At 45.6% G+C, this 17900-nt stretch overlaps 1 protein-coding gene and 1 long non-coding RNA gene across 4 annotated transcripts in view; one reads left to right on the top strand and one right to left on the bottom strand.

Moving 5' to 3' along the window:
* Positions 1-1535: 1535 nt before the first annotated feature.
* Positions 1536-17900, bottom strand: part of LOC1278189 (homeotic protein female sterile) — a 118307-nt gene continuing 101942 nt past the window's right edge. For all 3 annotated transcript variants that reach the window (XM_061656679.1, XM_061656678.1, XM_061656680.1), the window contains exon 3: positions 1536-8243. In XM_061656679.1, coding sequence (XP_061512663.1) covers positions 5379-8243 — 2865 coding nt within the window. In that variant the 3' untranslated portion in view covers positions 1536-5378. The remainder of the gene's footprint in view (positions 8244-17900) is intronic.
* LOC133393188 (uncharacterized) lies at positions 16229-16712 on the top strand. Its single transcript, XR_009766007.1, has 3 exons — positions 16229-16326; positions 16393-16483; positions 16582-16712. It is a non-coding gene; the product is annotated as an uncharacterized LOC133393188 (long non-coding RNA).

Genomic DNA, 17900 nt, shown 5'->3' with positions numbered 1-17900 from the left:
GTATAGTCTAATGCGTTTGCGTCTCTCTTCTTCCCTTTGTTATGTATGGTATTTATACATGCGCGTGTTTCTGCCCTAATCCCACCACCGAGTAGTAGCTTTATGTGTGTGTGTGTATGTTTTTACTATTAAAAATGTTCTATGGTGTGTTGGATGTTTGAGTTTTGTGTTTTGTTTCTCTTTTTTATTTCTTTAGAACTCTCATAGATGCTACTTTGGCTATTATTTAAATACGTTTTCTTTTTTCAACCACTTTTACACATGTGTCTCATTTTGCTATAAGTTGTCTTACGTTGTGCCTGCCGAAGATCGGCGCCTGCAACACACAGGCGCATGTAAAAAAGGAACGATCTACTATTATTATTATTGATTCTCTACTGATTTCTTCCAGATGAATTCCAAGCTATGACTCAGAGATCTTGAAATTCAAAAAAGCTTTAAATGGTGCACCACGAATTGGAGCGTAAGATCAGAAACCGGTAAGTGAATCGAAACAAAAAACGAGAAATGTAATCGGACTGGGAAATGAGACTGACTTGTGAACAAATTTGTTTGCGTGTGTTATTTCTACTGTTGTTTTCTGCATTGGGAGTTCTTTATATATTAAGCCGGGTTTTCACTAACGCATATTATGCATTTTACTATTAAATTCGTGTACGTTCAATAATCCGTTGTTATTTATGTTTTCTCATGTTTTTGTTCACTTTTACTATCGCCAGTTACCACCGCGGTACGGTAAAACTCGTTCATTTGTTTGTTTTTCATTTTCTTACAATATTTAAGTGTAGAAAAATAGTACGGCTAAGGTTTCTTAACGGTGCAGTTTTCTTTTATGTATTTGATGTTATCTTGTTGCTTTTTTTCTATACATGTATCATTTTGATTCTCTTTGTTCATCGGTCTATTGTTCGTTTGCCCATCGAGTAAATATGTTTCTAAAACAAAAAGAAGAATTCGTTTTTGTTGTTGAATATCGAACATTGCTTTTTTTTCCTTCAACATATCGCATCTCTGTACAGAGAAGCAGGCATTTGAAATAAATCGTGCCAGAAGAAAAAAAACATTGAAGCTTTCGATAATGGAACAGAAGCATCAACAAGTTATCTTTATCGAGTTACATGTAAACTCAAATTTGGCACATGAAGCAAACCACATGAAAAGTTTTCGCACGCTGCACGCACAAAACGGTATAACAACGCAGGAGGAGAGGAAAAAACATCAATATTGGGAGGCAAAAATACCCATAACGGTTGTAAACTGTATGTGTGTGTGTGTGTGTGTGTGTGATTTTTTTTTGGCCCGTCTGCGGTCCCAAGCATCGCGTTGCAGAAAGGATGACGGTCCGGCAGGCAGGGCTGCTGCACCCGGTTTGGCTTGCTTGGTGGTGCCTAGCGCACTCCTGCATTTCTTGTCATATAGTAGCTTATCTGTGTGCAATGAGTAGTGAAAGATTTTTTTCTTCATTTTCCTATGAGTTTGTTTTTAAAGCATACATTCTAATTTGTACTTCGTTTCGCAATCAGGAGTCTAGAAAGTGAATCTTGACGATAGTGAATCGTACATGTATATATATCTATATAATTATTTATTTATTTATTGTATTTGTTATATGTATTTAGTTACCCCCTTTTTTGCACCGCCACTTTTCTCTTTTTTCTTGTATGTGTGTGTGTTTGTGTGCTTTCTTGTTCGGTATATTGTGTCACGTGTCGTGCTAGGGTGCACTACCAGCGAGAAGATTCACAGAGATGCATTATGCGTATGAATTTGCTGTCCCCCTTTTTCCTTCCCTTACATGTTGCGTGAGTGCGTTTCCCTTCGTGTTGTGAACGAGTCCGCTTGCTTAAGTTACTAAATTGCTTTTAGTCTCCTTCCTGTCGTGCCGTCCCCACGAGCTTAGCAGTCAGGTCCACGCTGCCCCCCTGAACCAATAGACAGCAGAGTAGCAGCGAGAGCAGCTCTATCGTATAACATGAAACCACCATTTTGCTGGATGTGCGTTTTTCTCAAGTACATACACTCACACACATACACACACAATTACACAATGCGAAGGATGCCAGTATAGAACACGTAGCGAAATAAAACCGCACAGCAAAACACGAAAACGAAACGGAATCCATGCAAAATTGTTGCTGTCACCATCCGGCAAACGGAGGATTTGGGGCGATCTCGATCCTTACCAATTACTTGAACATTTTTCCGACCACCATGCATAAGGCAAACAGTTTCGCGTTTGGGTTGCTTAAGTTCGTCTATAGTCTATCAGTTTGCGCATGTTAATTCACAATTACAGTCACCAAAACCGAACAACCTAACCGGACCGGGCTCAATATGTGTTATCGACAGGAAAAGGGGAGGCGAAAAAGAAAGAAACATTACACCACATAATAGTTTCACTAGCGGGAAAGCTTGAGAAGCTTACATTTTGTTTCATTTATTACAGTTGAAAATAACGAAAAGGGTTCGCCGTGACGCGGTTGTTGTGACAGTTTCGTTTCGTCTCGTTATGCTTTTGCTTTCGTTTTTACTAAATTTTAACTTGTTGCTTTTCAAACTGGCAGTTACTCGAAATGGGATTGCGAACTACGAACCCGGAATCTGGTGTTCGACACACACACACATAAACGCAGAGATTATTGCGATGCGAGCGTATAAAAGTACGTTTAATCAATGAGAACATTGCGGCAGAACATTAGTGCACAACACTAGATGGTAGTGGTGGTAGTCGTTAATTCGGTCCACTTTCGTTGTTTGCACCTTATCGAGGACCAACTTGTTGTTTTACTCTTGTGTTATTACTTTTTTTTCTTTCTCAATACACCAATTCAGCACACAAGCGCGCAAGAAGGACACATGGCTCCTTTCCGTCTGTTTTGTTTTGGATGATTTGTCCTTTTTACTTGTAATCAGTTACACACTCTAACTCTAGTAGCATGGTTTGTTTCTTAACGGACCTTATCGTTATTTAAAGTTACGCTTTTTTCTCTTTATACAAAATTACACTTAAGATCGACAGTAATATTGTGTACGCCTATGTTTCGACTCGATTCTTTTATCCAGCGGGGTATGCGCGCTGGATAGGAGGGAAAGGAAAGAAAGCTTTAAGCTAGAAGGAATTTTATCCCAACTCTCACACCGATCGACCGATCGACAGGAAACAAACAAAAAATAGAATAGAAGGAAGCATAAGCAGTGTACAGAAACAAGCATACTTTTTTTTTCTTTTTGTATGAGTATGCTCTTTTTTTTTGGATCGAAAAACTTGGTTTTGAACGCACCCACTCTCCTTCCCTATCAAACTTAGTTTAACCAAAGGATAGATGCTTTAAGCAGATTAAAGTAAATAAAAAGCGGAAATACATACACCATTGATGTCAGAACTGCTTGTAATAAATAAAGGTAAAGATACAGGTGTGTGTGTGAAGGTTACCATGCAAAGGATCGATGGAGATGCCCCATCGAAAGGAAAGCCGTACAGATAAGCACTAATGATCGGAGGAGTAGTGTCGCTTTGCAACATGCTTCCCCGCCACCAGGTGAATTTTAGTACTGTGTGAGGAGTACTCCGCAACGGAGAGGGGTAAGAGACAGGAGCATAAATTTTGAGAACGAAAGTTATAATTTAATGTAGTACGAGGCCAAAATAAACGAAATAAATATCGTACGCACTGACAACGCGCTGCCAGAGGAATTTCTCATCGAATGAAAGGTTCTGCTTGAATCGATTACAATAACTGGCACTAGTTCCTTTCGAATACTCGTCCTTCTAAGCCCTCCAAGACAAGAAGGCACAAGAAAGGCAATCAAAAGGAGGCAAGAGAATTTACAAAAAGGAATTATATGTAAAAACAAAAACAAACAGCTTTACATTGGAAGTAGAATGAAATGTTGCTCTCTACATTCGCATAATCCTGGACGTGAGTGTGCATTCAAGGGTGCATATTCATGGGTTTGTTTGCTTAAATGTTCTAGTGGGACAGCTCTATTTACAATGGGATGACTCTGCACGCGTTCGTCCGTGGCGCACGGGACCTACCCTGACCCATGCCTAACCCGCTACAACCTCTGCTTCGACGAACCGAGGACGTGCGGCTCGCATTCACGCCTGGTACTACTTATTTGTGGTTGTTTAAACGCTTTTTCGTCAGGGTTTAACTTGTTGAAACGCTTGTTTTAAAAACAGTTGAAACTTAAGTTTAAGATGGTTCCATGCTTACGCTTTATCTCTTCACTATGTTGCGCTGTTTTTTTAGTTTAGCGTGTGTTTCTTTGTTTTCTTCCTCTCCATTTGCTTATGTGCTTGTTGGTTTTAATATAGTAGTTATCGACTGACTTTTATCGTAAAGAGGGTTACTTACTGTTTTACACTGTGTGTGCATTGCCAGCACGTTGTTCGTTATTTTTTCTTCTTTTGTTTGCTACGTTTTCTATATCGTTTTGCGCTTGCACGGGGTTGTTCTATTTCGCCTAGCTTGATAGCAACTAGTTTTTTTTTGTCTCCGGTACTTGGCGAATTCTTACAGCAACTTACGAGTTACTGCTTTACACACCGTCGCTTCTTACAGCACACATCTTACTGCCGCGTCGTTTCGGTTTGTTTTTCGACACTACAATCTACCATATTTAAAACCACTTAGTGGTTAATTCAAAGAAATTATTAAAACTACTTTACTGCGCGCGCTGCCGACCTAATCGCTATTACCGGACAGCATAGAAAATAGCAGAGAAGGGGGAAAAAAGTATGCCTGTCTAATCTTGCTCGCGGCATGTCCTGTGACGATGCTTTTCCATTTGTTCCCTCTTTTTCTTCTTTCAAGTGACCATTGGCAATTACTATCGATCACGCTGCTCAGTAAGACTGTTCGTTGTTCGTTCATAGCGATCAACTATCCTTTCCCAGATACGCCTTTCCTAACCAGCTTTCCAGTTTGTGCGGATGAACGTTTGGTTTGCGCGCAAGATAGGTTCACGTAGTCGTCGTAAGGGCTGGGCCTACCTTCTCTTGCCCCTCTATTTAATAATCGTACCGTATAAATAATTTAGGTGGGAACGAAACGAATACCAAGTATACACAAACTTTGATTTTGGCTTGGACAAAACTCGAAACAAACGTTTGGAGAGAATGGATCGTACGAAAATGCTTCACTTGGTGCGCGGTTCCGATAGCAAACGGGGACCACATCAGCTGCGTGTGCATCCCCCTCATGTCTTCCACCGCCAACCGGACTTGGTAACCAAAGATAAATAATATTTTTAAGGTGATAATGACACGCTCTACACTTTAGGTTACGCTGTTTCGCTGCTTAGCGCTGTACCGATCCGCCGTCGCCGCTGCCGCGGCATCCCCTGGTTCAGCGCCAACGGATCACCAACTATCAGTTGTCACAGCTGCTTTTGGGAGTGCCACCGCTGGAGCTGCCTCGATTGGACCGGTTCGGCGAATCGTTCTCCTGATTGCTGGCACCACCCAAAGGTGTACTTGTCCCAATTGCGCTGCCCTTCGCTGCACTGATCGCTGACGCTTTGGCCGTTCCCTCTGGTGCAGCGTCCGATGACACCTCCACAGTCCTTGAAGAGTCCGTAGCAACAACTGATTCTTCCATCGGTTCATCCTCATCCTGATCATCCCCGCTATCGTTGCCTTCCGCCGGAGTGAGTCGCCCTTTGCCGTCACACCGCGGTGAGCCAGCCCGCGACGGCGGTCGTGGCGAACAACCGCCGCTAGCATCTTTTGGCAAAGAGCCACCACTGCTGCTCACCGGAACAACGACAACGATCGGTGATGGCGAGGTACCGTTCTCTAGGGCGGACGACGACGGTTGGGTGATGCATGAAGCCGTGGACGAGCCGCCATTCACGGCACTGACGGCCGTTATCGTTGTCGGTGATGCAGGTACAATGGTGGCACTTGTTGGTGGTGGTGGTGGCGGTGGTTGCGGCGGCTGCTGTAAAGCAGCAGGCGGCGGCGACGATTCGCCCGCTCTCAGCGTCGGCGACGGAGAGACAGAAGGCTGCCGCCGACTAGCTTCGCGCCCCGCTTCCGGGTCCGACTGGGTGGAGGACGCTTTCGGGGCCACCGACACGGTGGTAGCCGTAATTGACAGACAGGCTGGAAGCGCCGGCGGCAGGCTGCCCGTGGGTTGGGGCGGTGGCGATGCCAACATTAGCACCGTCGTCGCATCGTCCGGGCTGCGCCGGAGCAGCTTCTTCAGCGGCTTCATGATGATTTCCGACTTTTCCGGGAAACTGTTCCGCCGCTCGATCAGCTGATGGCTGTGGTTGCTGTTGCTACCGTTGCTGACGAGCGACAGGGGCGATGGCGGAGTAGAGGAGGTACTGGACTCACCCACCCCGCCTAGCGTTTCCCGCACCATGATGTGATGCTGCTGCTGGTGGTGATGCTGCTGCTGATGATGATGGAGCTGCGACTGCTGGTGTTGATGCTCGCGCAACGCTTCAATCTTCAGCAACGCACGATCAAGCTCGAGCTGCAGCTGATGGTTTTGCTGCTGCAAGTGGTCCGTTTGGCGCTGGATCTCCATGTTGTGCCGCTGCACCTCCATCAGCTGGTCCTCCTTCGCGCGGATCTCCATCTGCAGCCGGTGGTGCTCGACGCGGCTCTCCTGCAGCAGCACCTTGAAGATGTTCAGTATCTGCTGCTTCGTTTCCGTTTCCACCTCCTTCAGCACCTCGCCGATCAGCTCCATCGTCGTGGGAACGTTGCTGCTGTCCGGTTCGCCGGTCTGGCTATCATCGTCCGTGTCGGTGGACAGCTCAAACTCCGAGTTGCCCACCACCGGATGCCCGTTCCGGTGGATGATCGTGTCGGCGGTCGTCGTGCCGGGATGATGAGATCGGAAGTGCTGCTGCTGTTGTTGTTGCTGCTGCTGCTGCTGCTGTAGTACCTGATGGTGGTGCAGATACATCGGCTGATGGTGCTCGCTGTGGTGCGATGGTGGCGGCGGGGACACTGGCTGCGAATGATGGCCGGAACCACCGCCTTGCTGCTGTTGCAGCATATGGCCGTGTGGAGAATGCCGACCCGTGGGCGTCCGTGTGCTCAGCGGTGGACTGATGATCGGTTCTTTTATTAGCACTAGCTTTGGCTTGTCTCCCGTCTGCTCCCGTGCGCGCGCCACGCCGTCCCCTCCACCGTTCATATTCACCACGATCGATGATGGCGGTGGTGGTAGTGGTGACGTCGACGAGGTGATCTCGTTCGACCCGGACGACCCGGAATGCTGCGCATCCAGCGCGATCGGAACGGGGCTGTTGCTGTTGCTATTTCCGTACGTTGCCATCGATGACACTTGCTGGTGGTGGTGTTGTTGTTGCTGCTGCTGCTGCTTGGCAATGATCGTACTGATCGCGATCGCTCCTGCCGGTGGTGGAGGCGATACGGGAATGTGTGCCGAGGACGGTGGACCCGGGGAGCGACTGTTGTCTTCTCGGCCTCCTCGTCCACCATGATCCAAGTGTCCCGAGCCTGCCGACGCGGGCGTCCCGGAACGTTCCTGTTTGATCTGCACGTCACACTTGATCACGGACCGCATCGATCCATCGACGGCTGCACCACCGCCGGCAGCAATCGCTGGTGGCGTGGCTGGGCTTTCCTGCTTGATCTGCACCATCTCACACTTGATCACGGAACGATCCTTGTTGCCATCGTACTCGCGCCGCTCGCGGACAGCGGTCACAGAGACCGCAGGCGGCTCCTTCCCGCAAAGGATCGTTTTGCGTGGCACTAGCGCTACGTTCGGCTGGTACGAACGCTCGAACTTGTCCGTCTCCGACATCGGTACCACGTTTTCCGGGTTCTGGAGCAGCGGCGGCTCTTGGCTAAGCGCCAGAATGCTGCCACCGGGCGAGGTCGGTCGGATCGTGCCGTTCACAATCGTCGTGCCGGTGCCGTTCGCGTACGGTGCGATCTGCTGCAGCAGCAGCGCCTGCTGCTGTTGCTGCGCGTACTTTTGCGCCTTTTGCTGGGCGGTCCAGGGCCGGAAGGCTGCACTCGTCTGCTGCTGCGACTGCTGGTGATGGTGCAGCAGGTGGGACTGTGGATGCACCAGCAACTGCTGCTGCTGCTGGGCGGCATAGTGCTGTGTCCGACTGCTGCCAACACTACTACTACTGCCGCTGCTACTGTGATACATCGATCCAGCATCGTTCATAAGCTTTGGTTTCTTCAGTGGAATGTCCAGTGGTTCCGCTTTGATGGGAATCGGACCTTCCCAGGCCGCCTAAAACGAGACAATGGAGGAGGAAAATTGCTTATTAGTTGAGTGAACAAACTGCAGACATTTTAATGCAAAGAGAAAATGCATTTACAAGACAGCAAGACCACATCATTGAAAAGCAAACAGAGTTGATAAGTTCGTCGTTTACTAAAATACGCCATTCGTTGCCTTTTTCCGCTGCATTACGCTATTGCTGCTGAAGATTCTGCCAAAGCTTAATGCATTTTCTCTTTCCCTTTCCCATTCGATTCTCTAGCCGTGCGAAAAAAGATCATCAACAAAGTGAGTAAGCTATTCCATTCTACCGACGGCCAACAGCCTCCTCCTTCCCATACAAGGTGCCCTCGTCTTTTTTTCATAAACTGAGCTTTGCTTGGAAATGGTCAGACCATAGCCACCCATTGCATACCTTCCCGTCATCCGGCTAAGGAAAAAGCTATTTCATAAATTAAGTTATCACAACGTAGCTACGGGGACGTACCTTAAGCGAACACGGGATGTAATAGGGAAAGGGCGCTCCCCCAGCCTTATGCGCTCGACTACATTCCTGTGTCCGCTCGCGTTGCATTTGTCAACTATGCTCCGCTATGCTGTCGTGCAGGTGCCGGTAGTTAATGTGAGCGAACCAAAACGAAAAGAATGAAACAGTGTGCACCACCAACCAGCCCAGCTCCACCATCGACAGGTTGATCCGACTGTTCTTTGCTGGTTCTCCGTACTTCCTTGGACGCCGAGTCCACGGAAACCCAGAACGACACAATCGCCACACTGTCTCATCCGGCTCTCGGGCGTGGAAAGTCGGAAAACTGCAACTGCTTCCCCCTCCCATCCCTTGCCCATCGAACAGCGACACGTAACCATCGATCAAACTGTGCGCACACACAGCGACACGGGACGAATTGCATTTCGATTCGCGGCAGACTCTGCCTCTGTGTGTCCTCGTATTGCTTTAGATGCAGCACCATTCGTCAGATGCATTCTTTCGACTGCTTTCAAAGCGACTTTACCATCACCGTACACAAAAAGGGTTCTTGCCTCGAGAGGGGAATAAGGGATGAACGTTCCAGGGTTTCCCTTGGAGCGGTGTGTGGAGTCGTCGTTCGGGAATGTAGTCCGCCGACTCAGCAGCATTGATCGGCGGTGTGCGAAACGGACGGAGACGAAAGCCTGGCTGCATGGGTTGATAATTGAACAGGTTTCTTTCCTGCCCGGCTAGCGATGGCTCTGTCCACCTCTGGGTGCACTTGTCACTCGACTACCCGTACGGTTGCTTCCACTGTGGGCTGCATTGTGAGCACGTGTGAGAAACTCGACTGCAAGCCGAGCGCGTTGCATTGGGTGAGCGTCGTGGAAAAAAGCTTATTTTTATTTTAAACTGCACTTTTAGATCGTATCTTAAGTGTTTTCACCTCCATTACGAATTATCAGACGCAACCGACACGAAGGCAACAAGCATTGGCGTTAACATTTATTTCACTGCAAATCCGACGACGATGGCGACGGCGCAGGAACGAACTAATGGTTTTCCTATCTCGACTTTGCAACTTCGGATAAGCTGTGAAGCATAACCCTATATCCGACAATTAAATAAGCTGGTTGAAATCGTAAATGTAACACCTCGTTATTCGTTGATTTAGAACCATCGGTCTATGAGAAAAATTAAGCGTTCTTTCATCCGCAACCGGAGAAGAGTTTGAACAGTTGCTCCATGGATACAACATACAGGGTGGTTTTGTTTTCCTTCATCACCTTCATCGATTACAAACTAACTACAAAAAAGCATGCTATCGCGAAATCCAATCCAACGAACATTGTATTCAGAAATCGATGGGCAGTACATAAAGCTGCAATACCGATCTCCCAATGCACCGGCCAGCGTACACGACGAGATGCTGCTCCTCCGTCTCCTTCACACGGTGACACAAACTATGCTCGGCTGAAGACGCCGCCGCCGCCAGGCAGAAACAAACAAACGCGCAAATTAACACGCGATAGCCAGCATAATTAATGTTAGAGACAACATGGCACTGGTAAAACGACCCGCCTGTGGGCAACCGATGAAATCGATCGCATCCCCTCCCGACCGCTCGCTGTTTGTGCACATACATTGTTGCAACGGCAGCAGCAGAAGAGACAGAAACCATCGCGAAAGACGACCCTTTGCTGCCGCAGCACGATACGAGACGGGGAACGATTTTGTGTTCCAGTACTCTCGTTGGATTGAAGTTTCTGCCTTCTAACTTTTGTGTGGCGGAAGAACGGAAGAGATCCTACAGCCAGCTGGGGTTCGTATCTGGGGCAGAGCATGGTGCGCGTTGGAGTTGTGTGGTTTTTGCTTTTTGCGTTTCCACTGACCCTGAGAATGTTGCTTGCTGAGAATGCAGTAAGCAAGTAGATGAGCAAAACAACGTCTTTTAGCGTTCAGATCGTTTAATTCGTTGCAGTTGTAGCAAACCAAGGGCCCTTAAGTGGGAAAATATGTTCCAAACGACCGCTTTTTTGTAAAAACTCTGCTTATTTATTTGTCTCGCTAAAATGATGTGATCTCAAGCAACAGCCACAGACTACTAAACAACATTCGTCGAGAGCCACAAAAATGTACTAGCAAAAGGCCTCAATGACGACAGCACCCTGCCAGGACCCTGAGAAGTGTCATTGCCGAATGATCCGCAAAGTTCGCGCTAAGCTGTGAACAAAAACTTCGACCTCATGCTGGTCTTTCCTCGTCTAGCGCGCTCTCCATTTTGGCCTCCGTATTACGCTTGTCAGTTTCCCTGTTCGTGAGCACAACATTTTTTATGCTATCCTCTCCAGCAAGCATAATTTGTGAAACGGAACGTAAACGAGATGCACAAAACATACAAAAAAACGTCAACACGATACACAACCGCACAAAAACCGGACACACTTATGCACCAGAGCCAACGGCAATGTCGTGTGGCTGGGCCGCGTTTTTGCCGCCACCCGTTGTCGACATGCTTGTCGACGAAATGTCGTTCCGTTTTGCCAACCCGTGCCAAGCCAGCCACCGAGCCACCCAGCGGATTCCAACTTCCGATGGAGTCTCGGTGCCGCGTGCGCATACTATCTACTAAATCTTTCTAATTAGAACCGCGTCGGACGGTTAATTTATCACCTTCATAGGAACTTCACGACATCGGCGTCTCGGTGGCGGTTTGGCGGGAACGCGCGACATGGGCATTCTTTGTGCCAACCCCACTTTTATACGGCACCCGCTCGTAGCCAAACGACTCGCTCGTGTGATTCTCTGCTCTCTGAAAACTAGATGCAAACACAGACAAAAACAAACACACACACATACACGTGTCGCTACTAAGTTCGTCCGGCGCGAGGTGAAGGAAAATGAAGTGAGGTGGCCGTTGTCGCGCAATGGAGTCCCGCTGCCTAGGCGTATTAGAGACGAGCGACAAAATTTACAGCCACTGCCTGCGGTCGATTGAACGTTATGGCACTGCATGCCTAGCCTTGCGAGTGCGTTCGTCGGTACCTCTCGGCTTCGCGAGTGATCGAGTTATCTTGTAATTAGAAGAGAGCGAGCAACGATCGATAATGAAGATGCTGTGGGTTCCGGATCTTCGACCCACTGTTACAATGTTTCCTCGCGCACGACGTTCAGTGAACTATGGGCTGGAGTTCCGAGTCGCTGAGCTGATATTTTGCCCTCAGGGAGCGGTTCTCCCTCCCCGTAATGAGATATTCAACATTCCTGTGGTTCGTTGTCGATATTTTACACTCAGCAACATTGTATGGAACCACTTTCCCAACCGCTGTAAGTGTTCGCTGCTTCCCCCCGCGTTCAAAATAACAGAGCATTAATGCAAATCCACTCCGCCGAGGTGTTTCGGTGCAGTATGGCTACAGTGCATGATGCCATTAAATCAATTAACGTAATCCTATTTGGATTGATCGCAACGGTTTGTTTCCCTCTCCCTGCCTGGTGGTGTGGTGTGAGATTACGCGGCTTCGATGCAATTGTGCGTGTCGGACTCGCAGAGCAAAAGACACACACAGCAAACATGAGGGGAGTAGAGTACACGGACCGGTGCAACACAAACAGGGGGAACGTGCATCCAAACATTGATGCATTCTTCACGTCGAACGGATATTCCAGTGGATTAGTGTTTATCTAGCTGCTGTCACAATAAACAGTCTTTAAAATCTTAGCCAATGGATGGCTTCTCTTTAGAAAAGTTGTTAAAACAAACCATTTCGATGATTGTGACTGAAAACGAATAACTTCCAGTCCGACTGGGCGTCCCGCCACACTGTAATGAGGTCATTAGAGCATCAAGTAGTCAAGACGCTCAGTGTGGCGTCCAATCATCTACTCCCTTGTCACGGTACTAATATGACAACTCATCCTGCATCGGTTGCAATCATGTCACGAGCTATTTTCCACTAAACTCTCTTTTCCCTCAAACCCGAAACCAAGCTCCTACGGACAGCGACCGGATGCCTTCCTGACACATGTAAACCATCCCGAACCAAATCAATATAATTGATCCGCGAAAGCACATCCCAGCCACATCGTTCACCTATCCCTTGCCGAGCGTGGAGCAGAGCTGCACCCGACCGAAACGTGTTCTCGACACTGACATATCCGGGCGTATCAGTGTGGTCAAAGTGCCGGTTCGGGGTCGAACGAGGAACTACTCGTATGTGCGCCTTCGCGTCGGATGACTGTTTTTGTTGATGTTCTTCCTATCCTATATTTTAAAAATCGCTGCATACGCTGCACCAGCCAGCCAGACTGTGCGCAAACAAGTACCGCAAGGTGTCTGTCCGTCCCAGGACGGTTTCGGTACTGGGGCGCAATAAATGGCCACAGCGCGTCCGACACACGAGCATACACAGAGACGAGTAAAAATAAAAGGAGCCAAACACACCGCTTTGGCGTAAATTAACAGCGATCTTGATGCATTTACACCCTCTCTCGCTCTTCCTCACGCGACCCCGTCTGTCTGCCCAGATGCTGGGCGGCCTCTTTCTGTCTGCTTGTGCGCTGGCAGATACGGGCAAGGTGTACTTACCGCGTGTGCACGGGATACGCTCGTCATCTTTCGCTCGTCTAACGATGCTCGCCGCTAGATGCCCACTAGCTAGCGTCTAGTTCGAGCACTGGCGGTAACGTCTTCAATCAACGCCAGCCTTCACTACCCGCGTTTCCTCGAGCATCGGCGAACTACGAGCTCGCGCGATAATTTGTGTATCTCATAAAGCAGCGGGGGATGACGGTTGGTGCAACTGCAGGTTGAATGTGGACGTCTCGGATAATCCCTCTCGCACGGACAACATCTAGTTCAGAATCTATGCTAGCGATCTGCACACACACACGGCTGGATGAAGAAGTATTTCTGCTCGTCATCCTCCAACCCCGTCCTGATTCTGTCACACTTCCGTAGCAATTATAGCCACGCTACGCTTTTCCTCTAAATCTCCAACAACAGCTGCCCCCTGTTTTGGCACTCCAGACTCATCTCGGCGGCGTTTCCCAGCCGCCGGATACAACCGTTGAGGCCCCTCTGCACGGTGTCTTTGCGGATCAAGATCCAATTATGATCGTTTGTATTCCCTATCGACACTGGGGCAAAGCATGAGAGAGAAAAAGACGAATTACGTAGTGGATCGATTCGTTTTTCGCCCCGGAAACAACATCGTACCATCTTCCCCGCGACAGGTGATGGGAACTCGCTGGTGCTGGTGATTTTGCAGTAAAATTCTATTAACGCTTCCCGTTAGAAATGGCCGATGCATCATGCGGGCGGTAGATAGTGACGATGCAACCTGGGCGTTTACTAACGACCTGACGGAGAGATTGGAGGATAGAGCATTACTGAGATCTTTCTTCCGCTCTAACACACTTAAGGTAACCTATGGGAACTATATATTCAGATCACAATTCTAGCTTTTACTCTCCAAACTTATATTCATAATACTTCAAAACGTTTCTAACTAAACCCTTCAAACCCTATTGCACACAGCCTCAACTCCAACATTGTTGCTCTCCTGTTCGTTAGATTGATGCTACGTTTAATCTACAGTGGCTCTGCGAAATTGATGACTGCTTACATTACCCCATGACCTGCGCGTAAAAAAGAGGAAACCCCCCTATCTACCTCATCCAATTCAAAGACATTTCCGACCGTAACCGTGAAGATGACGATGAGCATCTTGGAAATCTTAGCCAATGCTTCTCGCCACCGTTCACGTGTATGTGTGTGTGTGTATGTGGCAAATGATGAGCTCAAAGGGGGACCGTGAGCTCAAAACCGATTCCCGCTTGCTGCTACTATCAACGCATCGTCATCATCACGAGTGTGCGCGCAAATCCTAATTTATGTCCTTACACGGAAGCGGAACGCAGCGCAGCGGCCGGCTGGCACTTCCATCAATACGGCGCAATTGTGTGTATTTTCTCGCTGTCTGGCTGTACGGGAGCATAAGAAAATAATAACAGCAACTGACGGACCGAAGCACACAAAATCCCTTTCAGTTGTATGTTCACGAGCGCTAATGTTTATGATGTGTGCATGAGCATGAAGCGGCGTGACCCAAGCGGCATCGCTGAGAGAGAATTGAGCTTTTCCCGTTGTTTCCCCCCCTGACATACCCACGAACGGTGTGTTTGTTTCTACGCGATGCGTTATTCTCTGTTGTTGTTGTTGCCTTTAACGCTGTTACCGCAAGAGCTTGAAGCAAGAAGCGTTTCACACCATCACCGTCTCACCCAGACTTTGGTGTTGTGATGCGTTTATTTGTACCCCCGCCCCTATGTTCTTCTTACCCGTACCGCGCACCCCATACATTCTGACTTAGAATTAAAAGCAAAGCGAAATGGTCTAACTGAATTTGGAAAAGATGAGTGATGGATATTTCATTACGATTCAGATCACATATTTTATAACAAAATTAACAGAAACTTGTACTAAAATTTGATGGAAAAATTAAAGGTTTCCGCCATCGGTATAATGATATAAAAATAATTATATTAACAACTTATATATAATATATTATATATATTATAATATACCATATGTATAAATGTATATATAAGAATATACATATATATATATATATATATATATATATATATATATATATATATATATATATATATATATATATATATATATATATATATATATATATATAAATAAATAAATATATATATATATATATATATATATATATATATATATATATATATATATATATATATATATATATATATATATATATATATATATATAATATATATATATATATATATATATATATATATATATATATATATATATATATATATATATATATATATATAATATATATTATAGATAAGTTGTAATATATATTTATTTATCGGTATATTTATATTTATATATGTTTGTGTATTTATATATGTATTTATATATGTGTTTTTTTTAAACAAACTTACATGTTTCTATTAAAAAAACCTTACCTTGAAGAATTGAAAAAGGAACAGAGTAAATTGTCTGTTTTACTTAATAACATTCATATTGGGATCACACAAAAAATATCAAATAATTACACACGTGCATGAACATGCTTACTAGTTAGGTTATCGTTGTACATAAATGTAATAAAATACATTTTAATCATTATTAAGTTTATAATTATCTTTCTGATTATTTAAAAAAAAACACTGATGTTTGTTTTAATTTAAACCGCTTTGAAAATAGCAATATATATGATACAATTAGAACTCGCTAATTGCATTTATATCATATGTCTACAAAAAAAAAGATAGATTTTGTTTATTAGAAAGACATTTTGTAACACGACTAATGTCTGCGTATTTTGTCATGTTTGTTATTTTATACAATGTGGATAAACTGACTTTTTCTCATATTTATGTGAACAACTCGGATTTTTTGTATTCAATTGAAAAAGCAGACTTGCAATTGGCGAGGTTTGAATGTATTTGACTTCGTCACATGGCAGCTCGCATATCTGTCAAGTCAGAAATGTAAACAAACACGGACAACCGCCCGTAAAGATTGTGTGCAGAATAATCGTTAAATTTTATGTGAAAACTCGGGAAAAGGTAAGTGTTCTGTGCATATTTCAGTAAATAAACTATCTTTTAATGTTTGAACACATTATTCCACAGGAAAAACATCATTTCATCCCGAAATTTGGCAACATTCGTCCGAGTATGATCGAGCAGCTGTGTGTGTGTATGCCGACGAAATACGACGCCGGTAAGATGAAATGTTTTACTTTTTCACTTTACTTTTTCATGAAATCACAATGAATTGTAAAAATAATGCAGATTTAATGATCTTGATCTTTGTTACAGTTTCTACAACAATCACTAAAGCCGGCTGTGATCGTGATCGGCACATTCTCAACTGGACCAACACACCGGTCGTTGTGTATCTTCAAGCAAACCAACGTTGCCATACACCACAAAATAGCATGGAAAGGAAAGTATTATAAAGTAATGTCATATTTGAAAGCATTCTAATCTTTCATTGTTATTTTTCCACTGCAAACAGGACATTGGATCACCGCATCGACAAGTGGTTTTTATGTGCAAGTGTTGTTAAGAAGTGTGTTGTACGGTGTATTACGTGTTTTACTTTATTTGTATCGCTTTGCAAGTGGTACAATTAGTGCGTTTAATAGTTGTAATACAGCTAACATAAGATTTACCCGAGCATTAGAAGCGGCAACAATACATGTGCCTGAGGCAGAGACAACAACGCCGTCGGCATCCGTTGATACCATCCAAAGTGATGGTTGAAATCGTATTTAAACGTGTAAAACCATGTATTGGGGCATGTAAGTATTGAATAATAGCTAAATAAAATACATTTTATCGTTGTACTGGACAATGTGCATCGAAATTTTAAAAAAGTGTGTGTGTTTTTGTTTACATCCGAATACAGAACCCACAACGCTATACTGTGGTTCGAGCACTCGCTAAGTAACGCTTGAGCTTTGAGCTTTCATTGAGCTTACATAGAATGTTACACGCTACCTGCTCATAACACTGCTATCGAGCAGTGTTATGAGCAGGTAGCGAGCAGTAACGCCTCCATACAAAAATCGCGAAACGTAACGCTCCAATGCTATTTGGGGATTCGTTTCTTCCCTCTCTCTCTCTCTCTCTTTCGTGTCTTCTATATCCCTGCTAGCCATCGCCAGCGTAATTCGCATTGCCGCGTGATTGTTGTGATGTGTCAGGATTGTGCTAGACGCGGGAGAGCTGAGAAGAAGTGTACCTCCAGTGCCTGCCGTTTAGCACTCTCAGACGGTTACATTATTGTATGCATAGAACAACCCGTTCAAGCTAAAGCGAAGCAAAAAAAAACCCTAATGTCCCCCTAAATGGTGGTAGCCATGGGGTGTTTGATGGGCCCCGTTGAAACTGAGGTCTTTATTTATGTTCGTCGTGACATTTGAAAGAATGTAACACATTACCACTCCGCTCGATGGAGGGAGCACCCTATCGATCTGGCACAAATGTGACCACCGGAACCCCGAGATGAGGAGCGAGACAAAGAAGAAACCTCAATTAAAATATTGACACAAGCGCGCCGCGTTCGTCGGCAGCACTTTTCTTAGTCACATTAGCATAAGAAGCGATCAAACAGACACAAAAAAGAGCAGTAT

This window comes from Anopheles gambiae, chromosome 3, assembly GCF_943734735.2.
Source record: "Anopheles gambiae chromosome 3, idAnoGambNW_F1_1, whole genome shotgun sequence".
Lineage (NCBI taxonomy): Eukaryota > Metazoa > Arthropoda > Insecta > Diptera > Culicidae > Anopheles > Anopheles gambiae.
This window is presented reverse-complemented; position numbering and strand designations above follow the sequence as displayed.